We start from the raw sequence: 26,721 nt of genomic DNA on the forward strand, positions 1-26,721 counted from the left end.
GGGGGAGGGGGAGGTCAGCATCCCCTGACTGGCTCCACAGTGTATTCACTGTAAACCATCAGCATGCTCTGCCCGTAGTGGGAGGGGCACAGGGTCACATCTTGCTCGTTCAAGGGAAAGAAGGCTCTTGATTGATCTACAGGTGTAAACCGGGAGGTAATTTATTTTGGATTTGCTCTGAGGATAAAACGAGGGTGGCTCTTTGATTCCAGTTATGACGAAAGGAACATAAACGAGGAGGGTGGGTATTTCTGGAGGAGAGAATCCCTTCATGTCGGGAGAACCAAGACCATCTGGAGATAGTGTCTGTGATAACTGGGCACTTTGAGAGAAGCTCATACCTGAAAGAATTGGGAACATGGTTGGAAGTACCAGGATCGCCCAGGTGAACCATTTAATAACGAGGCAGATACATGTGGTCCCTCAACTGGGGCTTCCGGGGCTGTCCCCTAGGGACCGGGCCCTGTGATGAAGTCGGGGCGTGCTCAGGCTGAACAGTTGGGAGGACAGAGGGCGGAAAGGCAGGGCGTCCTGTGAGGCGTGGCAGGTGTAGATTGGGGGGCAGAGAACCCCGCCTGGCCAGACAGCGTGGGCAGGAACGTCTCATTCGATCAGCTGTGCCAGTGAGCCCGGAGAGCTGAGGCGCACGCCTGGCCCTGTGGTGAGGCCCGTCTGACTGCAAGGCTGAGTTCGGTCTCACATCATCTAATACTAGTTATAGGACGTGAGGGGAAGGGGCTCAAGTTCCTGCTCTTTAAGGGCCTCGATATCTTTGTTTCTGCCCTCCCTGATGACCAATGAGGCGGCCGTGAGGTCACAGGCCACCGCTGTCAGGGTCAGCGAGCAGTGAGGACCCCGGGGAGGGGCCAGGCCCGCCTGCCCCTGGCCCGCACACCTGGCCCGTCTGCAGAGGGCAGAGTTCGCCGCTGTGCTGAACTGGGCGAGGGGAGAGGATGGTGTCCGAGGACTGGGGGCACCCGCCGAGCCCGTCGGGGCGGCCCGTGCTGGGGGATTGCAGGCTGAACCCCTGATGCCCTCCACAGCTCCCATCGCCGCCTCGTTCCACAAACCGAAGCTGCTGAAACCGCAGAGGAAAGTCGCCCTGGTGAGTAGTCAGATCCATGCCCTGTGCCCTCAGGCCCTGGACCACTTCAGGGCCCAGTGGTGCCCTCCCGGACCCAGACGCCGCGAGTTCTCCGTGTTCTCCGCAGCGAGGGCCCGCGTCCCCTTGCGAGCCCTCGGGCTGGCTCGTCTCCCTCGGTTCCCACCCCGGCTTTCCCTCCACCCGCGTGCAGCCCCCACGCCGCGGCTGTCTCGGGGGACACAGGCACACTCAGTGCAAGCTGGTAGTGCAGCTGCCTGCAGAACGCTCCCAGAGGGCCCGGCAAGGGCCTGAGAACATGGCACAGCTTTCTGCTCGGAAGTGACGTCAGGTCACAGAGGAGACATGGAGCCCGAGCCTCCTTCCCCAGCCCAGCGTCTCCCGATGGCGGCGCCTCCACGGAGCAGTGCGCCCCCCGAGCTAGGGCACCCCGGCTCCTCACCGGCACTGCGCTTCAGACCTGCACCAGGTTTCAGGGTCACCCGCAACTCTCTGTCCCGGGCCCAGTCGGGAGAGCACACGCATTCGGTGTCATGTCTCCCAGTCTCTCCTCTGTGACAGTCCTGTCCCATCCTTTCTGTCCCGGGCCCAGTCAGGAGAGCACACGCAGTCGGTGTCATGTCTCCCAGTCTCTCCTCTGTGACAGTCCTGTCCCATCCTTTCTGTCCCGGGCCCAGTCGGGAGAGCACACGCAGTCGGTGTCATGTCTCCCAGTCTCTCCTCTGTGACAGTCCTGTCCCATCCTTCTCTTTCTTGGCCTTTAGAGTCTGGAAGAGCAGTAGCAGTAGTTTCTCAGATCGTCCCCTGATGCGGGTTTCTGAGGGTTTTCGGACGGTTGGGACGGGGTGTAGTTTTGGGGGAAGAACAACGCACAGGCGGTTCTTCCCCGGTTGCGTCACATGGGACGTACTTGGCGTCCGTGCACCTTACAAGTGGCGCACGAATCTTCCACCTTCTGAAGGCGCTGTCTGCAGGCCTCCTCCGAGGTGACTGTTTCCCTTCCGCAGCCTGTTCGTCGGAAGCCAGTCACCCAGTCCAGGGCACACTCCGGGAGGACAGTTAAGCTCCCCCCGAAGGGAACAGCAGCAGAGAATGTGTAGGGGTGTCAAACCACCACAGTGATGAACACATGTTTGTCCCTGGCCAGGAAGCTCAGTCGGTGGGTGTCACCGCAGTGTGCCCAGGTTGTGGGTTCGATCCCTGGTCAGGGCACAGATAAGAAGCAACCAATGATGTATCAGTAAGGGAACAGCAAATTGATATTTCTTTCTGTCTAAAATCAATCAATCAATAATTCATGTGACATAAATAACTATTTTAGGGGATCCGTCAAGGCTACGCAAACACTCTGCTTCCCCTTGAGCTTGGCCCACCACCGCCAGCGTTCATCAGTGAGCCTTGCCTTGACGTGTGTGGGATTTTCTGTTTTCCTCCGTCTCTCTGCAGTTACTGTTTGAAATTCTTTTGTGAGGAACAGATGGGCCCCTGCCCTCATTTATTCATTTACTGGCTTCCTTACATCAGGGTGGATGCGTGGGTGTTTACTGTTCAGTCTCCAGCCGAGCTGGTGCTCATGTTGTTGCCCACACTGCTCACTGCGAGAGGGGAGGGGAGAGAGACTGGCCAGGCCCCTCGACAAGGCGGACTGCGCAGAAGGGCCCGGCTATTCTCGAAGGAGGAGAGCAGAGTGGAGAATTTACACACCAACTCCAAAGACTGACATGAGAGCCACAGTCATGAATGCAGTGTGGTGACAGCACCAAGATGTAAACAGATCAGAGGAGCAGAATTAAGGACTCCAACCCGATCTCCGATGCACTGTCCCTGGGTTTATTACAAAGGTGACATGACGGTGCGGGAAGGAGGGTTTGTCTCTTCGACGTACGGTGACGGGCCTGGTGGACGTCCATCGGAATGAAGACCCAGGACCCCTACTTCACACCACACACACAGATTCGAGAAGGAGCCTAGACTGGAGTAAAAAGAGGGGAAAATAAAGCTTCCTAAAGATAGCAGAGCCCCCTAATGTCAGGGCAGGCAAAGAATTTCTAAACAAGATACATGAAGTACCAACCCTGAAAGAAGAGATCGAAAGATGTGGGTTCTGTTGACACTGAGAAGGTCTGTGCTGATTAAAGCTGTGAGCACAAGATGGGAGGCCAGGCCAGAGCCTGGGAACATGTCTGTCCTCATGTCTGACCAGGGGCTGTCTAGAACATAGCAACGCTTGTCAGTCAAGGAGAAAGGACAGCATCGCAGAGAAGGGAAGAAGTCTTAAACAGGCACTTTGTAGAAGAAGACACACAAATAGCCAGTAAGCTCATGAAAATTATTTAACCTCATTGGCCTCATGGAAATGCAAGTTAAAAGCATAAAACCAGTTCACATCTACTAGGATGGCTAATGGGATACCTGTATGCCTTTTTTGGGCAGGGCGGGGAGAGAGAGGAAGGGACAGCGAGCGTGAGACAGAAACATTGGTGAGAGAGGAGCATCCATTGGCCGCCTCCTGTATGATCTGGGATCGAGCCCGCAGCCTGGGCATATGCCCTGACGGGGAATCGAACCAGGACCTCTTGGTCCATGGAACGATGCTCAACCACCTGAACCACACCGGCCGGGCTGGTTTTGTTTTTTATGCCTGTTTTTCTCCAATCCATTTGGAATTTAGGAATGGATTCAGTTATATCTGTTTGTCATATTCTGTTTTATTTTACTTTGTTTTGTATTTCAATAATCATCACTTGCTAGTTTCACTTATCACTACATTCCAAACAGTTATTCAAACTTAACTTGTACTAGTGTTATTACTCTTTCTTACGTTCAGTATCTCCCCTTCAAATGTCTTTATTCGCCTTTACATCCGAGCGATGTGTCTGAACGGAAGTCCAGTCTCCGGGGCTTTCTCCGCTGTGCCCCGGGAAATACGCTGAGAGCTTCCTGCGCACATCTTCCTTCCCACGCTGTCAAGGTCAACGCCCCGCTCCGCACTGTGACCTGCGACCCCGTGTCATGCAGGCCACGCGTGTAGCTGACATTTTCTGGTAGCCAGAGGAAGGCGGTAAAAGAAACAGATGAAACCAATTTTAATAATATGGTTTCTTTAACCCAATATAGCAAACTTATTAGTATCATCTTCCAACTCCAGAGTGAATGTGGCATTTCCTGCGCATCTCATGTCAGAAGTGCAGGTGCGTCCGAGCCGCGTTCGGCTGGTGGCTGCCAGGTTGGACCCACTAGCCCTCTGACCTCATTTTCACTACCTCCCCCTTCTCGCTCCCCTCCAGCCACACTGGCCTCCCACCTGGTCCTCAGACGTAATGAAAGGTCTGCAAGGGCCTTTGCGGCATCTGTCCACCTGCCCGGACCTTCCTTCTCAACAGAAGCCGGTGGCTTGTCACTCAGCCCTGGGGCCTCTATTCCAACGTCACCGCGGTGCAGCTTTCTGAACTCCTGTGAAACTCGCCCGCCCTCGGATGGCACCCCTGTCGCAGGTGCCGCACATGCTGCGTAGTCCTCTGTAGCTGCCTCTCCTCCTCCAGAGGGCAGGTCTGCCCTGTTCACGCTGAACCCCCACGCCCAGAGCAGTGTCTGCAGGATGGGGATGCGATTCTGCGTCACCAGCTCTGCGGAGTAGGTCTTGTCATTCTGGTGACTTACGCAATGTCACGCAGCTTGTGGGCTGCAGTCAGGACTTGAACCTGGGTCCTTCTTAACCAAAATGCAGTTTAACCTGCTCATTCGAGGAGTTGCCTCCCCGTGGACTCTGGTCTCTGAGCATGGTTTGGTGTCCTGTCGCGGCTCAGCTGGGCCCCGCCCCTGCTGCTCTGGCCCAGGTGCCCCGCCCCCGCTGTTGGAGAAGCTGGTTCACTTGCTTCCCAAAAGGACACTTCTTCAGCCTGCGGTGAACCGGGTCCGCACAGTGCTGTTGCGTTTGGTTCATGTCATCGGAGATTCATCCTCAGCATCGTTCTGTTGACGACACTCACCCTCAAGTGCGGCGGCAGACGTCTCGCTGACTGTGCTAGACCCCTGGCCGCTCAGTGGGCTTCAGGAAGCTGCACTGGGCAGCAGAGTTGGAGCTGCCTCTTTCCTTGCCCGGAGCACCCTGCGTCCCGCCCGTGAGGGTCCGTGTGTATCACTAGATCTTGCATTCTTAGTTCTGACATTCATCACCAGCCTCAAGAGTGACTGCCCTGCGAAGTCCCCCCGGACAGTCTAAGCGGCCGAAGGACCCTCTGACCCAGTCTCTTTACCGATGGTAATAACACAAACAGCTAGTTATTGAAGTTCTGTTGACATACCCAGGGATGGATCCCAAAAGTGCTTTTTGCATGCATCTTTCTCGCAGTAAACCCTTCTCCATCCCAGATTTGGTGTGAGGATGCACTGTCTAAGGGAAGCGAGTTCCGCCACCCACAGGGACATGTTCCTTCTCCCATGAGAACAGTGCTGCCGCCCAGTGGACGCCCCTTTGCAGTGTCATCAGTCTTGAAGGGGTGACGTGCTGTAGTCCACAGCCGGGTGGCGCCACCTTCATTTGTCCATTAAATAAAAGTCCGTTGTACATCTGCCTGTTGGGTCAGGTGCTGCCGTAAGCAGTTTCGGCCAATTCCAGGTAGACGGATTCGTAACGTTCTGGAAGGTGGCTCTGTCCTGACCACAGGTTTCTGTTGTTGACACTCGATCGTGCGTGTGAGCTGACAGCCCCTCCGCGGGGAGGTTCAACACGGGGAGGTCTTAATGTCACGAAAGTACATCCTACGCAGTTATATACGTTTCTAAGGGATTATTTGCTTTAAGTAAGTACTCTCAATAATAATTTTTTAAATACCAAATTGTCCCTGATCGTTTAAGATATGAGAAGTCTTGCCCTGGCCGGTTTGGCTCAGCGGTTAGAGTGTCAGCCTGCAGTCCAGAGAGACCCGGGTTCGGTTCCCGCTAAGGGCACGTACCTCGGTTGCAGTTTGTCCCCGGCCCTGGTTGGGTCATGCAGGTGGCAACCACTCGATGTGTCCCTTTCACGTCGATGTTTCTCTCTCTCTCCCTCCCTCCCACTCTAGCTGAACAAAAAAATGGAAAAATGTCCTCAGATGAGGATAAAAAAAAGAAGGATATGAAAAGTCTTAGCGTGTTCCATACCAACAAGAAACCAGTCATTTGGAGACCAGTTTACAGTGATGACAACACACTTTACGGGCCTGACTTGAAGCGGGCCTCGGCCTGAGCAGCAGCTCAGTCAAACGCCAGGCCCCGCCGCTGCAGGTTTAGTTAACCTGAAGATTTATTTTCCCAGGAGGCCAGCATGGCCCCGTCTCAGTTTGGTCAATATTTATCTCTCGGATCAATAAGTCTTGATGGTCGCTGAAACGAAAGTCAATTAGTTACTTGACTCACGCAGACTGTGGTGGGTAATTTTGAAAATAACTTGGAGGCCTCTCGTCTTTGGGGCCTGGTGCCAGTTTCGGCTTTAATTCTGCAGTTTTTGCATTTTGCCATAATCTCTGTAAAACAGTGCTCCCTGGGGGGCCCTCCGAGCTCCACACCCTTTTGTCTAGAGAGATGTTGACATGTGCTCACCCCGGGAATCCCGCCTGCCCGCTGCGGTCACGGACTCACCAGAAGGGGGGACCTCCGTGCGCCGCGCACCTGCTGTGTACCCCTCCTCGCCGGGGCTCAGGGCCCCGCTCCTCCTCTCGGGGGTGCACACCCACGCGTGCTGGGCCCACCGGGCTCCAGGTGGGCCCCAGGAGCCTGGATCCTTCCCCGTCCCCCTCAGAGCCTCAGCAAGTGGACGCTTTCCATGCATCTCCCAGATAAGCTGGTGTTTCGCAGGAAGTGTGGAGGCTAACAGTGCTTGGAAGGGTCAAAACAGTGAGAGGGCTCAAGGGAGAAGAAACAGGCAAGAAAGGCATTTAAACGTTTTGTGATCAAGGTATGAAAACTGCCCTCCACTTTTTAAGCCAAACAACCACTGCGTTCAAGGTTGGCCAGTGAGCTAACGAGGCACACAGCACGGGCCCCCGGTGGAGAATGTCGTCACACGCTGAGTTGCTATCCCAGTACATCAGGGCTCTTCAGCTTTTTGGGGGCCAGGGGACACTTTCACGAAAATCAAGACATGCAGTTCTCCTTTATTTTGGGGGTGCAGATGGGCCCCTTTCCTCCCCTTGGCCAAGCGACCCCAGCACCCTTTCGCCAAGGCACACACTTGACTTCCAGGAAGTGCGGTCACTGTCCTTGTTCGGAAGAAACAGAGACCGCCAGAAGCCACCAGCTTCGTTCGTGCTGCGTGAGTCAGGTGTGGATTTAGGGACCCCACGGAGGAAGGAGAACAGTGTGGGAGCAGACCTCAGTGTTGAGAGGACGGTGGTTAGCACACACGAGCTAATGAAAGAGAAGAGAACGCCACCCTGCACTAAGGGGACGTGCGTGCCTTCCTCTGCCTCAGTCGGAGTCCACCCTCTGAGGCCACCACTGCCCCCTCTCGGGCATCAAGTCGCTCATCTGCAGCACCCGGTAGCTGGAAGTGTCTGCCACCCTCATTCTCTAAGGAGAAGATGATTTCTCGTGAGCACAGATGGAAAACAGAAAGATCAGGAACATTGTGGGCCTCAGGCTCACACATTTCCCAGGGGACCTCTGTATCCTCTCTCTCGTTCCGATGCACCCCGAATTGCTGCCTAGGGGTGCATCTCAAACGCCCCCTAATGGTTCCCCTGCTCACAGCGCCCTCACAGCTCCCTGCCTCCAGGGTGGGGCATGGCTTCCTGCGGGGGGCCGGGGCACGCAGCCCTGTCGCCTGGCCCTGCTCCACGCGGTGCCCCGGTGGTCCAGGGCCTCTCGCCAGCAGCCTCACGGGCTCTGTGCCCCTCGCCCACAGAGCTGCCATTCAGCTACCACGCGCGGCTCTCACCACCTTCTTTCCCACAAGCCCAGCTTCGCCCGGGCATCAGGATTGTGGCTGCACACGTCAGTGACCTTCCCGGCGCCAGCCCTCGTAGCACGTCTCAGTCAGTCTCACTCCTGGTGCCCGATGCCCTTGGCCCTGGAGGCAGACACAGCCCACCTGCCCCCACCCAGGCCACTGCTTGCCTCCTGCTGTCGCCGCTGCCCCGATGGCCAGGCCGGCTCCCCTCCCCCCTCTCTCCGGTGTTGGCTGCTCTGGCTTCTCTGCTCCTCCAGCACATTGCCTGGGAGAGTCACCCTCCGTTTTCCCCCACCCGGGTGCTTCAAGCCAACCCCAGAATGGTCCTTCTGACTGTCTATGGGACCTGGGGGCTCTACACCCCAGAGTGACCCCAGCACACGTGGACTCCTTACCTTCCCCCAGTCCTGCTCCACCTGGGAAGCCCCACCTCCGGGAATGGCTGACCTGTCCGGAGTCTGGGTGCCCCCGCCCCCCGTGCCCACTGGGGACCGCAGCCTGGCTGTTACTTTCTGTGTGCCCTGTCTTCCTACTTGCTACCACACTGGCTCACATGCTCACCCCCTTATGTCAGGGCCTGTCCTTGGGGCTCCCACAGCGCCCCGCCGTACCTGCGGTTCAGCCCTTCCCACTCCACCGGGACATCATGGCCACTGCCCATGGACTTGCTCCCCCTACTGGTTCCTCCACGTGGCTCTTCTGTGGGGCTCTGTGCGCTGGAGACACCCTGGACGGTTCACAGTCGGCTCTCCCCTCGCCAGCCCTGCAGCTGGCCTCCCACTCGCTCTGCCTGGCCGCCCCGGCGGTGCGTGTAGGTGCCTCGAACAGGAGCCTCCTGCCTGCGCCAGCTGATTTCGCTCAGCGTGACGTTGGCAGGGCTCATCCCTGGGTCAGTTTCCTCCTTTTTCAAGCTGAATGAATGTCACTGCGTGTTGACACCACCCTGTGCATATCCGCCATCTGCCAGTGGACACTCGGGAACGACGCTGTGTGAAGACGGAGGTACACATCTCCGAGTCCCTGTTCTCAGTCCTTCTGTGTATGTACCTAGAAGTGAAAGCACGTGGTGATTCTGTTGTTTTAGTATTTTTACATTGTTTTCCACACTCCAATTTTTTTCTTATTGTTGAAAGTATTACAGATGTTTCCCCTTTTCCCCATTGACCCCCTCCCACCCCCCAGGTTATTTCTGAGGAAATGAAATAATACTTTTTTCCACAGCAGCTGTGCTAGCTACATTCCCACCACAAGGTTCCAAGTTTTCTACGTCCTCTCCAACACTTACTTTGTTTTTTTGAAAATGGCCATGTTAGTGGCCGTGAGGTGGCAGGCATCTCGCTGTGATTTTGGTGGGTGTCTCCCTGGCGACCAGTGATGCTGTTTTTGTTGTTGACCTGCATATATTTTGGGTATGAACCTCTTCTCAGACTTACAATCTGCAGACATGTCCCCCCTTCCGTCTCGGCCGTCCTGCGAGGCACGGAGGTGTCACGCTTTCGTCTCCAGTTCTGAGGTCCACGCGCCCTCCTGTCTGGGTCCTAGCGGCAGCCTGGACTTGCCGGAGCGCATGCGAGGTGAATGGGGGACTGAGGGCGGCGGTCTCCGCGGCTCCGCGCGTGGTCACCTCGGAGGAGGCCCGCCCTGGATCCGCCAGTTCGAATCTGCGGTTCGGCCCGATCCAGGGGCAGCACGGTGCTGCTCTGAAGAGCTCCCAGGCCCAGCAGCCAGCGCTGTTTGCGTCACTGCCAGCGACAGTCACGGCCGGCCACCTCCAGAGAGGACGGACTTCCCTTTTAGTGGGAGTTCAGCCCACTTGGGGTGTGCCGGGCCTTCCTTACTTAATCAGCAAAGAGAAATGTAAACGTGAGAGTCTGCTTCTCATAGGAATTGTGACTCCTTCATTCTTGAAAACCTTTCTAGGGGGTTTGTCCCCACCTCAGCGGGGGCAGCCTGTCCCCGGGGCCTGTCACGGTAGGCTTCTGACCTGCTGTGTGGACGCCCTTGAGGTGGACCTTCGTGGCACACCTGCTGACGGCAGCAGCACCCGGAGTGGACAGGAGGGGCTCACTTGGTGACAGTCGAGAGGGAAGCTGTGCTGGGAAGCCGCCTCCCGCCCGGTGTTCGGCGGGGACCCAGACGCCGTGCCCTGCTCCGTGTTGGCCGGGACCGGAAAAGCAGCCCTGTCCCGGCCGTTCTCATGCGCGACAAGGTCCTGCCAGGACCAGAGAGCGTTCCCGTGATCAGCCGCAGGCAGAGGCTCCGAGGCGCCAGCTCCAGTGATGGAGTTCTGAGGGTTCTGGTAATAACCCAAATCCCAGCAAAAGCCTGTGCATAGGACACGCATTTCAGGTTTCCTGAAGGATGTTTATAATAAGCCCGAGAATTTCTCTTGTTGGCGTTAATGTGCCAGATAGAACTGGTTTCAGTTAAATTTTACATGAAAAGGATATATTAACCTGCATAAAATATGTTCATAATCTCGATTTAAAATTAAAAAGAAGGAAAAACCCACAACCACATGTACAATATATCGCCCCAAGTAAAACCCTTGGGAGCAAACAAGAACTTTGCTCGTTCCACACTAGTGCCGTTTTCACAGAGATAAAAATCCTATGCGCCCCTCGACGCGAGCGCGCCCCGTCGCTGTCACCGGGAGTTATGTGTGTCGGCTGGAGGGAGGAGGAGGTGCCGGGCGGGGAGGGGTGAGCGGGGGAGCAGAGTCATCGGTTCCCTGAGCTCCCTGCGGTCTGCAGAGTGGGGCCCCGTCCTGAGTGGGATGCAGTCGTCAGGGAGAGGAGCCCAGACGTCCGAAGTGGAAGTGGGCACGCCTTGTGTGAGCCGTGCCTGCCCCTGCCCGAGGCGGGCGTTTCTGGTCGGCTCGGGTGCAACGCTGCCTTCCCGGCCACAGGCTGCTGCTGGCTGGTGCTGCTCAGCCAGGCCCGGAGCGGTGCAGGGTGGTCGAGGCTGCGGCTGTATTCATTTGCTTATTTTTCAATTTTTATTAATTTATTTTTGTTACAGATGTTTCTCCCCCCCCCCCCCCAATCACCCTCCTCCCCATGCTGCCCCGCCCCAGCATTGTTGTCTATGTCACTGGTTGTGCACACATGCATGTAAGTTCCCTGGTTCATCTCTTCCATGCCCCCCACCCCTCTGAGCTTTGTCAGTCTGAACCGTACTCCTTCCTGTGTCTCTGGGTCTGTTCTGGTCATTAACGGCGGGCCAAGGGACGCTGTCACGTCCAGGGAGTCTGTTAAAACGGGTAGCACCTTAAGCAATCATGAGGAACCCCTTTCCAGGGACGACAGGGACCACACCCACAAGTGTGCGGAGGGAGTCGCCCACCCCGTGCCGGGGCAGCCTGGTTGTGCTGTGAGGAGGAGGGCGTCCTTGGGACTGACCACTCCGGGCCACGCCTCTCCTGCTCTGACCGTCGCTGACGGAGGTGAGCAGGCCCAGAGGACAGCAGCCCAGCCCTGCACCGCGGGCTGCGCGGGCCCGGCCGCCTGCTTCGCTGTGTCTGCAGGCAGCGAGCCCGCCGAGCGCCAGCTCCTTTTCCGTCTCCGCCGATTTGCTGCCTTTATGGGCACCTCCTCGCCGCGCTCATTGCACTGCAGGGAAATTGTTTTTAACTTTTTCGCTCTATTTTATTTTTGTAATCTCATGGAGCAATATCGTTTGTGCTCACATTTGATTTTTTTTTTTAAAAAACTTATTTCATATAAAACCTCAGTTTTGAACGCAGAGCACTTCAGATTTGATATTAAAAGACTTTTTCAGTCTCAGATTGAGAATACTAGAAGTGAAGTGCCATTTCAGAAAAAAGAAGAAAATATCATCATTGTGTTACATTTAAAATATGAGAAAGAAAATCTCTGTAATTCTGAGTTCATGACAAACCAGCAATACATTTACGGGCATTTTGTTTCCCTGGCCAGATCCAGTTCTAATTTATTATTATAACTTTCTAAAGCTGAGTTTATAAATTCTGACAAGCTCATGTGATATCGTTGCCAAAGGCAGCAGCTTAGTGAACTGATGAGAGTGTGCATAGAAAACTGAAATACAAACTATGAATTCATTCGCGGGCACCCATTGCCCACGTTACGCATGAGCTCAACGAATGAGCTCGCATGTCTGTTTATATCTGGTCTTACTGCTTGGTTTGTGATCTACATCTTGAAGTCAGCTCGTGGGAGGATTCACACGTGGAGTCGGCACGTCCTGCAAACACGAGCAGTGGCCAGCAGCCACCGGCTGCAGCGGAGGACGCAGTGACAGGGTCTGTGCCTGTGGCGCTGAGCAGTGCGGCCCGAGTCCATCCGTAGCGCCAGAGCTGCCACTTACTAGCTGTTGAGCACACGCTTGTCCTTGCCGTGCCTCTTTTCCCCGTGCAGGGTGAGGGTGACGAGAGTACTTCTGCACAGAGGTGTTGGTGCCCTGGGTAAAGATCAGGTGCTGCAGGTACTCTAGTGGGAGAAGGAGACGGTAACCGAGTGGACAGGGTGTTACAATGTAAATGGTGACGCGTGCCCTGCAGGGCAGTAGAGCCCGTACGGGAGCCACCGAGGGACTGTGATCGGGAGGGGCGTCCTTGGAGCAGAGGCCTGACAAAGTGGGTGAACGAGCCACAGTGCTACGCGGGGAAGAACATCCCAGGCAGGGGGAAGGCCCAGACCACACCCGAGGTGGGCCCTGGACAAGGAGTGCTGTCCTGGTGTGTCCACCAGTGGGGCTGTGGGGGGCAGGTGACGTGCGGAGGGAGCTGAGGTCGGAGAGGGCCGTGGTCAGGGTCTTGCTAGGGACTCTGGATTTGATTCCAAGTGTGATGAGAAGTCACTGGAGGATTTGTGCAGAGCGGTGAGTGGCGTGGTTTGGCCTGTCTCTAGAAGGGTTACTTGTCTCACTATTAAAAACATTGCTGGGTGCCCTGGCCGGTTTGGCTCAGTGGTTAGAGCGTCGGCCTGCGGTCCGGAGAGGCCCGGGTTCGGTTCCCGCTAAGGGCATGTACCTCGGTTGCAGTTTGTCCCCGGCCCTGGTTGGTCGTGCGGGTGGCAGCCACTCGATGTGTCCCTTCACATCGATGTTTCCCTCTCTCTCTCTTCCTCTCTCTCCCTCCCACTCTGTCTGTACAAAAAATGGAAAAATGTCCTCGGATGAGGATTAAAAAATAAATAAATAAATAAAAACATCGCTGGGTTTTTGGCACTGGCTTCAGGCCCAGTCGTGTCAGTCAGTCGGTCACGTGATGGTTTCCAGATGATCTCTGAGTGTCTTCTTCTCTTGGCCTCTGAATGTTTCAAAGGGACCAATTGTTAAAAGAACACTTACTTTTACTTTATAATAATTACTGTAGTAATAATAATTGAACTCTGTGGAACATTTACTATTTACTTACTAGGTAATTTTCTAATTACATTACATGTATTAATGCATTTAATCCTCAAAATAACCCTGAGAGATAGGTACTATTATAAATCTAACTTTACAGATGTGGAAATGGAGGCACAGAGAGGCTAAGTAACTTGCCCAAGGTCACACAGCTCATAAGTGGAAGTCTTTCTGTTTCTGCGAGTCCATACTCTTTGGTACCACCCGGCAGACCCTTGCACAGTCCGATGGCCCGGAGGGTCACAGCCTGCAGCTGCCTAGAGACAGAATGTTCGAGGTCGAGGATTCTCAGAGTGGACTCCTCCATAGCAGTCGACGACCAAACGCCGTTTTTCTGAGCATAGATGTTCTCTTCAGTAACACTGCCAGTAAAAGTACTTTTGGAAGGCAGCTGGGAAGACCGTCATCCCCAGCCCATGGGGAAGAGAGGACGAGCGACTGTTCGATCAGGAAGCCATCACTGTGCCCCTGTGAAGGTTTCATGTATCAGGACCCTCCAGTAGCATTATCTGTAATAACATTTTAGCTTCCCAAACACGCGGTGGTTAAATCTAGACACATTCATGTGTCTGGTGGCCAGCAGAGCCTCGGGCCTTTCTCTGCATGGTTTTAACACATCTGGCCACCTTGGTCCGGTCTGTCCTCAGAGCACTTGGCCAGGGCGTGTGACTCCTGTCAAATTTATTCTGGGATGCCCTCTGTTAAACATCCTCTGACTTCTCCGGACTCGAGAGTGCTGTGAATTTTGCTCTGCCCGAGATTCCCGAGTGACTCCTCCACCCTCAGGTGCCAACAGCCTGGATCAGACCTAGGACCTTCCTCTCCATCTAAGACCTCTCCTGAGTCCCAGGTCCTTTCTGATGTAGCCACAGCCACGGAGAACGCGAGCTGTTTTACTGGCCATTAGTCACTGGGTAGCCACGTGAACGCTGGGCGTGGGGTAGGAGTCTGAGCAGATGGAATCCCTAGGTTCATGGATGTCGGAAGCAACAGAGGAAGGTCGCATTTGGGTTCTCCAAGAGCACCTGTGCCCCATGCACAGTGACCGAGGGTCCTGCTCTAGGCCGTGGCTCAGATGTCGGGACCTGCCTCGTCTGAGTTGGGGATGGGGCTGATGCCAGCCCTCAGCTCTGAGCAAGGGCTCTGGTGTCAGTTATGCTGCTAGAGCCAGAGGTCCAGGTGGAGCAGTGACCTCCCCTCCAAGGAGAGGGCACGAGTAGGCCCGGCACAGGCTCTGTGGTCACCTCAGAAAACTCCTGTGTTCTACTCCATCAACACTTGCTTAGCTTTCTGCTTCCACCTGTCCAGCGGGCACCTCTGATCAGGATTCTGCTGGCACGGTGCACACAGCGCCGAGGCAGAGCCCGCACCCTCGTCGTCCCCGGCTGGCCGGAGCCACTCTTGCTCCTTCCTTGGACGCTGAGAATCTTGGGGGGATGAGGCTGTGCAGAGAAGCCAGGGGTCACCTACAGGCATTTCGATGGGCTTCTCTGCTCCCTGTCTACTCAGATCAGTGACACCTCCATGCTTCACCCTCAGCGCGTCTTCAGTTCTGCACCCTTAAGTCCTCTGCCTCTTGACACCACGCCGGGCGCCCTGGCCTCTGACAAGGGTGGGGTCAGCTCCCCGATCCCGCTGAGCAGCACACCCCTGTTCTGAAAACTCACTCTCCCTACAATATATAGATCTGTGCCAATAAAGCTTCCCCATTGCCTTTGGAAGCTCACTATTTCCCCTTGGGACTCAGGGATTGTCGTCTGCCTGGCTGCTCACCTGGGTCCGGGCATTCACAACAGATCCTTAGTCACTGTGAGGAGCAGAGGGTGGATCCTGGGCAGACGACCGCTGCCTGGCCTTGAGCAGGTTACCTGCCTTTGATTTTTGTTGCGTTTAGAGAGGGAGAAAGGGAGGGAGAGAAAGAGAAACATTGATGTGAGAGAGAGACATTGATTGCTTGCCTCCTGCACTTGTCCTGACCAGGAGTCGAACCTGTGACCTTCCAGTGCTTGGGATGAAGCTCCAACCAACTGAGCCGCACAGACCAGGGTGGCTACCTGCCCTCCAAAGCCTGTTTGCTCATCTGTGAAGTGGGCATGACCACTGGTCCCGCTCACAGCGCAGGTGTGAGGACGGAATGAGACGTTAGTGAACATTAGTTAACGTTTGCTGAGTTCTGATCTCGGAAGGACTGATTCCCACCCACACACTCTGCCACCTTCCAAAGCCCCTTCTGGATTGTGTCCTTTCTGTCACTATTTAAGATCTCTGTAGGAAAGATCTCTCTCTTGCTCATTTTGATTCTTTATTTTCATTTAACTTGCACCTCAGGGAACTCGACTTCCCCTCTTCATAATATGTTTGAGCATAAAGAGCTATGGCAGTCGGCAGGCTTTGGAGTCTCAGAATTAACTCAAGTTCATATCCAAGGCACGCTGATGTCAACAGGACCGCTGGGGACCGCAGCATCCTTTCCTCTCCTGAGTTTGGACCCGTTGAGGGCCCTTCAGCAAACGGAGCTCCACTGAGACGCCCCCTTCCTGGTGGCCAGACTTCTGTACGTGTTCACATTGGGAGGGGAGTTTGCTTTACCAGGTACTACTCTGTTGAATAAAAAATGAGCACTTATCTTGAAGGGGGAAGAGGAAGTCTGCCCTCGATAATATGTGCTTCTCTCTTGGGTAAATAGATTCCTGATAGTGCAACTCTAGTAGAACTGCAATCACATTTTTAACTCCAAGGTGACGTTAGCATACACATCCCATGTCCTAGATATCGATCCGTTGCTGTGGTAATGGCATTACCCAGCTGAGCTTCTGACATCGGAGAACTTGCAGTGGCTGCAATGGCATTTTTCTTTTATTCCGGCAACTTAATTCAGTGCATGCATCCAACTGGGTCCCTGTGAGAAAGCGTGGCTTTGCTGGGGTCTGCACAGGTTAAATGTCCCCCTCTCTTCCGGACAGGAATGTTAACTTCTGGCTTGAGTCCTGGAAACACACCTACAACATGAAAAACTCAAAAACTACCAACTAGGAGCTTGAAGGGGTGCACACTTCTGAATCTTTCGGCCTGACTTTCTGGTTTTAGCCCCGTGAAGTAAACTCTTCTTGTAGATACACTGTCCGCACTCGGACCTGGCTGAGGGTCCCAGTCTGCTGCAGCGAAGCCCGCGACCGGGCAGCCGGAGGAGCCGACGGTGGTCCTCGGGCCTGGAGGCTGCGCCTGCGATCCAGGCCTGGGAGGGTGTTTTCTTGGCTTCTAGGTGGCGTCTTCTCGCTGTCCTTACGTGGTCTTCCTTCTGCGTATTTGTGTCCTAATGTCCTTTTGTCGTACAGGCGTCAGTCACATGAGACACGGGCCCCCTCTAATGACCTCATTTCACCTAATTACCTGTCTAAACCCCCTGACCCAGGTGCAGTCATGTTTGAGGTACTGGGGTTAGGGTTTCCTCGTATGAATTTTGCAGGAACACAGTTCAGCCCATAACAGCTAATTTTCTAGAATCTGCTCTGTATCTGTCAAAAGATGTCCAGGACTGTTTAATTCACGTAGTTCTTGGTAAGACATAAATAATTCAGAACATAGACCAAAGGATGACATGTTAACTGAGCCCGTAGAGATTCGGCGCCCACGTGTCCGGCGTCTCCTGGAGGGTGGGCGTTACCCACAGAGATCGTTCCGTGTAAATCCCCGTGTACCCCAGTGACACGGACCCCTGAGGCTAGCGATGGAGCTGGCCCAAGGTCACAAGCTGACGTTGGAATTGAGGTCCACATTCCTCTTGGACCTGTGCTGGAAGTCAGCCACAGGTACAAGGCCTCCCGTCCCCCTGGGGACCCCCGCTCCCCCCCTGTCCCCCCCCCACCTCCTCGCGGACACGCCCACTGAACTGAGAGGCAGCTGAGCTTCTTCGGCTCCAGCCTGCCGTAGATGAGCCCACAGGGGTCCCTGTCTGCACCCCATGCCCACGGACTCCCCCCGAACTGAGGAGCGGGGTCTCGCTGGCTGGCAGGAGATGCGTGAAAAGTGAGAGTAAACGTGCAGGGAACAGTGGGGTTCAGAACGTACACGCGTCCCAGCAGCCGACAGACTCCGGGCCTTGACTGAGGGCGGAAAGGGACAGGGACCAGGGGTCTGCAGGCTGGTGAAAAGGGTTGGAGTAAACCAAACAGTCCTGGGAACGAGGACGTGGGCGGCTGCTGCTTCTGTGTTTAGAAAGTTCCAGGTTTTTTCTATTATTTTATTTTTAATTATTATTATTTTCTCTTATTGATTTTAGAGAGGAAGGAGGGGAGGGAGGGAGAGAGAAACACTGATGAGAGAGAACATGGACTGGCCGCCTCCTGCACGCCCCCCACTGGGGGTCGGGCCCACAACCTGGGCATGTGCCCTGACCGGGAATTGAACTGGCGACCTCCTGGTGCAGGGTTGGTGCTCAACCCCTGAGCCACACGGCCGGGCTAGGCTTTTTCTGAGGGACCCTGCTGGGACTCGGCGGTGGCTCACTCTGCTGTCTGATCCTTGCCCTCCTGCCTCCGCGGGTGGAGCAGCCTCGGTCCCAGTGCCCCCTCGGGTCTGAGGCCTGGACACCGGCTTCCAGCAGCTCCCTGTTTCAGCAGAACCTCAGTATTTGTGAGCAGCCAGTTCCAGAGCTGGAGTGTAGCCCTGCGTGCTGGCGCCTACGCTTCTGTAGTCCTGCGCCCCGCGAGCAGGACGGGCCTCGCAGGGGCTCATCTCGAGGGCCAGCAGGTGGCAGGGAGCCACAGAAGGGCTTCTTGATTCATCTTCAGAGACCCTCTTGCTGTGCTGCGGTTCTTGAACTGCCACAGGGTGAGGAGTGACTGCTTAGCTTAAACCCGGGGCTGGCTTCAGTTGTCAGGATCTCGGCGTCACCTGAAGTACAGGCAGGTTCTGCAGCCTCTCCCCCAGCTCCGCCCCCGGCAGCCACTCACGCTCCGCACCTGGCTCCTGGATTAATCTCCAGTTCCGGAGGCCGCACTGATATGCTGATGCTTTTCTCTAAGCTACTTCTCAGTGCACCCCAGCCTTCCACTAAAACGGGTGCAAAGAAAGGTAGCGTGGTGGAAACTGCTGGGGAGCCCACACTCGCTCCCTTTCCTGGGCCTTTAGGAATTTGCTTCCAGGAAAACGGGCAGGGAAATGTAATTAACACGTGGTTGACTGTGACAGCCAAGTGTGCACGCCAGAAAAACAAGAGGTTCTTCAAAGGCACCGAGGGTCGGTATTACACATCTTCTGTTGGAAACTGTGTACACTTCACAATTCGGAGCCTCCTGTGTGCTGCCTCATATCTTCAATCAAATTATTATATCCCAGAAATATGCATAAGGGAAATGATTCCACACACTCCGAGGGGGGTAGTGCATGGAGCAGTAATTGAAGTAACTTTCCACTTATGAAAGTACTAATTTTATTTGTTTTTATTGCTTTTCTAGATGCAATTATTTATTTAGTGTGCTTTGGCTTTATTGAATTATGTTTACTATAGGAACATCATAAAAATGTATGAATACAACACACCAGCCCAGCCAGCCTGGCGACCTGTATTGGGAAAGCTAGTGTTATTTTTCATATCCAAACGTAATGGAATAACTTAAGAATAAACAGATAATCTACACTAGAAAACAATGCAATTTCAAGGTAATATAATAAAACACCTGGACAATATGATTTCATAAATCTTGGTTCTAAAATTTACATGAGTTGGGTTTTGAGTGCTTATTTGAGGACACATGGCCTTTCTAAATGGAATCGTAATGTGAAATGTAATTAAACTGCAGGCAAGAAGTAGAGGGAATTGTGTTGGCGTGTAAGATCTGGACGACTGAGAAGCAGTGCCGAGTTTCGGTGTCAGGACAAACAAGAGGCTCTCATCCCTGTAAATGTCCTCACTTTTCGGTGTAAACATGGCCGATCTGCGGAGGCCACTCAGGAGTGGGCCCTGACCGGCACACACTGGCTGTTGGGAGCCCTTGGGGGAGTCTCTTTGTCTCCTGCTCCGTTTGTGTTACGATGTCTCACTCAAAAGCAAAGGGGCTTTCTGCTTTTGACATCCTTTCAAGAAACTTAAATTGAATGCACATGGTTCATTTGTCCTGAATTTTGGTGAGATAACCAAGCTATAAGCACAAAAGAGCAAAAATAAAAACAAACCACAGCACAACCAAAGCCACGAACCGAGAAACAGAGCGTGACAGGGTGTGGGAGGTCACGTCTTTATGACTGAGGTCGTCAGTGCCTTTTAGTTTCCTAACGATGGACTAGAATTAATCAACACGCTGTTTAAACACATGTGCCTACCACAACATTTAAAACGGATAAACACATGTACACAATGAAGGGGGAGGGCTCCCCTTCGTCATCCGGTTTACTCCCAGAGGCAGCAGTGGGTCCCGGGTTCTTGATTTTTCACGCGGGTTCCAAGGGTTTTCTAAGCATATAAATACACGCACATATGCTTACTCACACGCATATTACACAGTGACAGTAAAACATACAGGACACATACAGCTCCCTTACTCCTCATGAAGACTGCGGCGTGGACTGCCCTGTAGGATGCACCAGCCTTCTGCTGATGCTCAGTCAACTGTTCCCAGACATTCGCTGGACCAGTAGACACTTTCACCAGCAAAGTCAAGAGGACCTGTTTCTTTCTATTTCTCATGGCAGTCTTTTAAAAAAATGTTATTCAAGTATGATGACATACAATATTATATTGATTTCAGGTGTACGACATCGTGGTTTGACATTTGTATTCCTTACCATGTGATCACCAAGTCTGGTGCCCATCTGTCACCGTGCAGAGTTACTGCGATATTATCGACCACGTTCACCGTGTTGTACATTACATCCCCGTGACTTGCTATTTTTATAACTGGAAGTTTGTGCTTCTTACTTCCCTTCACCTTTCACCCATCCCCCCAGGCCCCTCCCTTTCCTGGAAGACAAAAACTGACACGTAAGTGTGACATTGAACCCATTTCTCTTATTAGGAGGGAGGTCACTGTCACTCCGTATGTGTCAGACTCATTTCTGTCTCCCTGTGACTTCTCTGCTCTTGCCTGTTCTTTCTACATCTTCTGATGGATTGTTGGCTGTGATCTTTGTTGACTTGTAAAGCCCTTTGATATGAGCTACAAATATTTTCCCCATTTTTTTCACTTGTCCTTTGACTTTATTTAAAGAGTATTTGCCTTGTGTAGCATGGAAATGTCCATCTCTTCTCGCTGTTGCTTCTGCATTTTGTACTGTACCTTAAAATGCACTGCATATGCTGAGACTGTTTTTAAAAATTTCTTACACATTCCTTTAGCACTTTTATAAGTTTATTCTCCATATTAAAATGTTTAATTCCTTTGGAACTTCTCTGGTATAAAGACAGATATAGGGATATAATTTTTTAATGGATACCCAAGTATCCCCCCACCATTTACTGAAAAAAACAATATTTGGATTAATTTCTGGACTTTCTCATTAGTCTCATTGATAGTATGTCTATTCAGTATTTTAATGATGGCAGCTTTATATTTTTAATAGCACTAGAGTTGAATCACCAAATATTTATTTCAATGATGTTCCTTAAACATAAAAATACACACACATACATACACACACACACACACCTATGACTACTTTATTCAAAAAAAATTTTTAACAAAAGTGTGGGTTTTTTAATCCTCACCCAACAATATGTTTCTCCCTCCCTCCCTCCCTCCCTTTCTTCCTATCTATCTATCGTTTTAGAGGGAGAGAGTAACATTGATGTGAGAGTGAAACATGGATTGGTTGCCTCCTATGTGCCCCGGCCAGGGATCCAATCCTCAACCCAGGTATGTGCCCCGACCAAGAATCGAACCCGAAACCTTTTGGTGTATGGGACGATGCTCCAATCAATTGAGCCACCCGGCCAAGGGCCAAAAGTGTTTTTAAATATGATTAGATGTCTTCCCAGTATCTATAAAGATAACAAAATGGCTTTTTTCATCTATTACTATTGTGAATTATATTAATAGATTTTTCTAATATTGAAATATCTTTGCATTCTTGAAATAAATTCAACTTAGCATGGTTATCTAACTTTTAATATAGTTTGTATTCTCTCTGAGTAAATTTGATTTAAAATTTATATTAATAAGTGAAATTGTTCTAAAATATATGAATTTTTATTTTTTTAATGCACTGGCTCATTTAAATTATATTGGAATAATCTGTTCCTTAAAGAATATATATTTTTAAATTCATATAAAACTTCCTGGGCCTGGTGTTTCTGAGAGAGCTTTTAACAATATATGTTTTTCTCCTTTCCCTCCTTCTTTCCCTTTTTTTCCTTTTTTATGATAATTAGTACATTCATATTTTTTGAAGATATTGCATCTCATTTATATTTTTCTGGAACATTACCCATTTTATCCTGTAGTTCAAGTTTTTTGTAGTATGTTGAGCAAACTACTTTCTTTAATTTTAAAACTGTTTAAAGTTTACATTATATTCTCTTATTTCCTATTTTATTTTATGTTTTTACCCTTTTTATCTTGATTAATATATCTCAGTTTTTTTTTTTTTTATTGGTTTTTTTCCAAGGACAAGCTTTTGGATACTTTTATTAATTCTATTGTTTTACTGTTGGGGGTTTTTTTTGTTTGTTTGTTTTCTGATTCACACAGTCTGGTTTTGATTTTATTGGTCCTTCCTTTGGCTTTTCTTTATTTTTGTTCTTTTTCTAACTTCTTCAGCTGGACGCTTCAGCCATGTGATCCATACTGTGTAATATAACTGTTTAAGGCTGTGATTTTTCTCTGAGCACTGTATTTTTCAGGGTCTGGCAAGTAATATTCTCTTTGTCATTATTTTCAAGATACTATGAAATTTTAGTTTTATACAGTCACTTAAGAGCATTTCTAGATGGTAGCCTCCTAGTTTTGTTTTTAATTTCTAAGACTTTTGTTTCTGCCTATTTTTTCCTTTTGACCAGAGACTGTTAGTTACATTATTTTTACTTTTTGTTTACTTTGGCCTGACGTTTAATCATTGTTTGCTACTGTTCTATGTTGACTCGAAAATAAATCAGTGTCTCTTTTCAGAGCACAGTGTTCTGCAGGAGACGACGAGATGCATATCATGTGTTTGTAGGTCTCCTGTGTCCCTGTGCCTTCCGTCCACCTGTCGCGACGAGGGCGCGAGCTGCGTGACCGCGGGACGCGGCCCGCGCTCACCGGCCTGTGCTGTGTTCTGTCCGCAGCCGCAGATCACCGAGGAGAGCCTGACCTACGCGGAGCTGGAGCTGACCAAAGCCCCGCAGGCCGCCAAGGGCGCGCCCACCAGCACCGTCTACGCCCAGATCCTGTTCGAGGAGAACGCGCTGTAGCCCCGCCCCTCCCGGCCCTATTTAATTCTGCCGTCCCATTATTTATGAACCCTCGGAGACAAAGCCCTTATTTTTGTATTTTCACCCGTGCCTTCTGTGTGGTGGGCACCCCTCTCCTGGGGCCCCCCGGTGCCTTCAGAGGGGTCGCGGCCCTCTCCTCGGAAGGGGAGGGGCCCGGCCCTGGGCAAGTCTGGGGCACGGTTCCTCTGGGTCTGAGCCCCGAGGCCTGAGGACTCATTCTGAGAACATCCCAAGAGATTTTCTGAGCCAAACCCCTTCCCGGTTTCCTCTTCTTTCTCTGGATTTTGATGTTTTTAATCTTAATATTCGCCTTTATTCTTCCTGTATCCGTGATATGACGCTCACACCTGTAGCTAGAGGAAATGCCACTAGAGGCCGGGGTGTGAGGCGGTCAACGCGCGCCGGTGGGCTTTCGGACGACCAGGGACACTCCCGGGGCTCGCAGCGCAGAGCGGAGGACTGCAAGCTGGGCGCAGAGAGCATCTCCGCTGTAAACAGACGCGCTGCCCCGGATCTAAGGGCGGAGAGGACGCGGCCGGCAAGTCTGCGGTCTGAGGGCCTTGGGAAAGCCAGCGCTGTCCCCGTCATGATCCCCCGACGCCCGCACAAGCAGAGCACCGTGCTGAGGGCTCCACCGCTGCGCAGCCCCGGCCTGTGCCAGTGCAGACGGGACATCCTCCAGGGAGGTCCTGCGCGCCCTTTCCAAAGGAGGGGCGTTTGCCCTCAGTGGCTCTGGAGGAAGTGGGCCTCTTGGAAGTGTGCCAAGGTCACCAGCCCTGACTGATGTCTCCTCGTGGGCGGGCAAGGTCTTTGCCTGGTTCCCCCAGGGCAGAGTACGAGGTACAAGCCAAGCTGGAAAGGCGTGTCCTGGGGACCCCACTGTTGCAAAGTGCGCTGCCCAGCTCAGCTCTGCATGTCGATTCTAACCGGTCTGAGTGGAGGGCAGGCAGGGGGGCGCACGCAGGCGCGCGGGAGGCTGTGCTCTGGGCCTGTTCCCACCGGGGCCTCCCTGAAGACGGCCCTGTCCTTGGAGAGGGTGTGTGCCCCCTTTCCTTGTGTGTGCACACTGGGTGGTCACTCATTGTACACCCAGAACCACTTTGTTTGGCTTTGTAATGGACCCTGTATATGTGGTAAATTATATATTTTAAACACAACCTTGAGTGTGAGCTCTGACCCTCTGTATAACCATGTGAACTGGACTGGCTCGCGTGTCTTAGCCCCACGTCTCAGACTCAGAGTTCTGAAATGGGTTCATGACTATTTCGAGATTCTGGACCCTATAAATGGCCACACAAATACACTGTGTTGGCATTCAGCTAAAGCCAGCTTGCATTTTCCAGTTGAATTGTTCTTTACTCCTTATGGCTCTCATTGCAGTAACTCGAAAGTGTAACTATTTGCCCAGGCACTTAGCTGTACAGTGACACTCCCAAAGACCTGTGATCGCTTGTGAGCCCCTCTCGTGGCTTATTGGAAAGCATCCACACTGAGGCAGGTGAGTTTCCAGAAGCAAAAACAGCCTGACTTTTTAAAAATATGTGTTTATTGATTTTTTGAGAGAGAGATAGAAACATCAATGTGACAAACATCAATGTGAGAGAGAAACATCAATTGTCTGCCTCCTTCACGCCCCCTACTGGGGATGGAGCTCACAACCCTGGCATGTGCCCTGACCGGGAATTGAACCAGGACCTCTCAGTCAACACTCAATCCACTGAGGCATACTGGCCGGGCAAAAAAACAGGCTGACTTTACAAAGAGGAAGTCATTCTCTCTGTCTACACCTGCATCTCATTCCCTTCCTCTCTGCCAGGTTTCAAAGGGGTGAATACACAGTGCGGCTTTTGATTTGAGGAAGAAAGACCATTTGTAAGGACTCCCTGGGACGTCCCAGAGCATGTCTCTAGGGAGGAGGGTAATGGTTAGACATCATTCACTTCATGATTATCGCAGGCGTTGGGTCGCACGTTCTCACGGCGGTGTAGAGCAGAACACGTCACGGGACGTTTGAGGACGGCAGGCCCTGTCCTGGTCCGCGTAAGAGCCATGTGGACTAGTGGGGCCCTGGGCTGCCTGGTGGGAGTGGAGAGCGGGCAAGTGTGAGGAGGTGGGAGAGGCCGATGGGGTAGTTCTACAGGCCTCTGCAGAACTGCATTGAACTTAAGTCACCCCCAAACCCAACCCCTCAAATTCAGTGGGAGCTTAGGGCCATCACACACGGAAATGAACACATTCTACCAAGAAGAACACAGCTTGTAGGAGCTGCCAGTTGGTCTAAGAAATTGTTGTTGTACATTAAATTCACTCTCTTTCTCCAAAGCTCTGGTCCTAGCTGCACAATCGAACTCCGTGTGCGAGTGGGAGACCCGCCCCGCAGAGGGGGAAAGGAAGCTGCCGGCCGTGTCCCCTGCCGCGGACGCGTCCCCAGGGAGCAGCTGGTCCTGCTCTGCCCCGGAAGCAAACCTTGCCAGCTGTGCTCAGGACTGCAACAGCGGCTGCCCTGACCTGGCACCACTTTGGGGCGAGAAGCCTTGCTTGACATGACTGTCATAGTACACTTAAAAAAACAGGTCTGCTCATTCATTCTCTATCAAATGTATCACTAAACATGTGTTGACACATCTAAAGGTAAGTAAGAAGAAACTTCATGCAAGTAGAAATTAGGAAAAGTTCTTCAGTTTGTTTTTACTCTGAGGCAGATACGGGAACAATTGTACGTAAGTTTTCCACACGCATGATCGCGTGCACATTTTAGTGAAGTTAAAACAAATGAGAGCCTGCTGCTTGGACGCAGTGGTTCTTACAGGCAGAGTGGGACGCTCTGAGATATGGTGGTGCCTTTGGCCCAGGCTCTGCTGGGTGCGGAGTCATCGTCGGAAGCCAGGTGGGGAGAGAGGTAACCCCAAGCCCTGAACTGAAGCAGCTGTGGTGGGGGAAAGGCTTGGGGTTTCTTTAGGGTCACCTCTCCACTGAAGCAGCATGGAGCCCAGAGAGCACGTAGCAATCAGCCAGACCTGTGCCCTCCTGACACTTGGAATGACAGTGACATGGGCACAGTCATCTGGGTCATCCCACACATCAAGAAGCCCTAAGACTCACTTGTGATGAGGTCACTAAAGCAGCTGATGCTTCTAGGGGCTATTCATGGCCTTGCTCATCACTCAGCCCTGATGTGCAAGACTGGGCCAAGGATGGGCTCATGCCTCAGCCCGCGGAGTTGGTCCAGGGCAGGCATGAGGCCCGGTCTGGCTACCCAGAGTCCTTGGGAGAAAGACACTCTTCCACCTCGGCCGCCGCGCTGGGGTGCACACCTCAGATCTGCCTGCAGCAAGTCCCCTGCCAAGTGGAGGAGCCTGGGAGAACGAAGGGGGTGCGGAGACAGACGCAGGGGGGAGAAGGCCCTGGGCCCAGACCCAGCTCTGCGCCCCTGAAATCCCCCAGACTCTTCTCTTTCCATCAGATCTTCTTTTGATTCAACAAAATGACCCCATTTTCCTATTCTCTAATTCTGGTCTTGTCCACGCTAGTCCGCTGGCACCAGAAAGGATGCTGCCGAATGCAGTTCGCATCAGAGCAGCTCCCCAGCCCGGAAGCAGAGGGACCACCCCGAGTATCCCCACGCAGGGCCCACTGGCGTCGCTGGCGTCACACCAGGAACTGGACTCAGCCTCCAGCTCCAGCAACGCCTGCGCGTTCTGAGGGCCTCTCCGGGCTCTGAAGACCCCTTCCCCATGATGGGAGGCCGCCAGGCCTCGGGACTCATGCTCTCCCGACGGGAGGCCTCGGTCTGGATGGGGGCAGCAGCAGGCCGCGCGGTGCTGAGCCGCACTGGCCGCCGCAGGCAAAGGCACGGGGCGGACCCTCGAATGAGCCCGGTCACACGCGTGCCGG

At 52.8% G+C, this 26,721-nt stretch overlaps 1 protein-coding gene across 1 annotated transcript in view; it reads left to right on the forward strand.

The window, feature by feature from the left end:
* Window positions 1-22,846, forward strand: part of VSTM4 (V-set and transmembrane domain containing 4) — a 95,616-nt gene extending 72,770 nt beyond the window's left edge. Inside the window, exons 7-8 of the mRNA XM_036265752.1 lie at window positions 1,044-1,105; window positions 22,681-22,846. Of these exons, the coding sequence (XP_036121645.1) occupies window positions 1,044-1,105; window positions 22,681-22,806 (188 nt within the window). The 3' untranslated portion in view covers window positions 22,807-22,846. The remainder of the gene's footprint in view (window positions 1-1,043; window positions 1,106-22,680) is intronic.
* Window positions 22,847-26,721: the final 3,875 nt, after the last annotated feature.

Source organism: Molossus molossus, unplaced genomic scaffold (genome assembly GCF_014108415.1).
Source record: "Molossus molossus isolate mMolMol1 unplaced genomic scaffold, mMolMol1.p scaffold_m16_p_17, whole genome shotgun sequence".
Classification (NCBI taxonomy): Eukaryota; Metazoa; Chordata; class Mammalia; order Chiroptera; family Molossidae; genus Molossus; species Molossus molossus.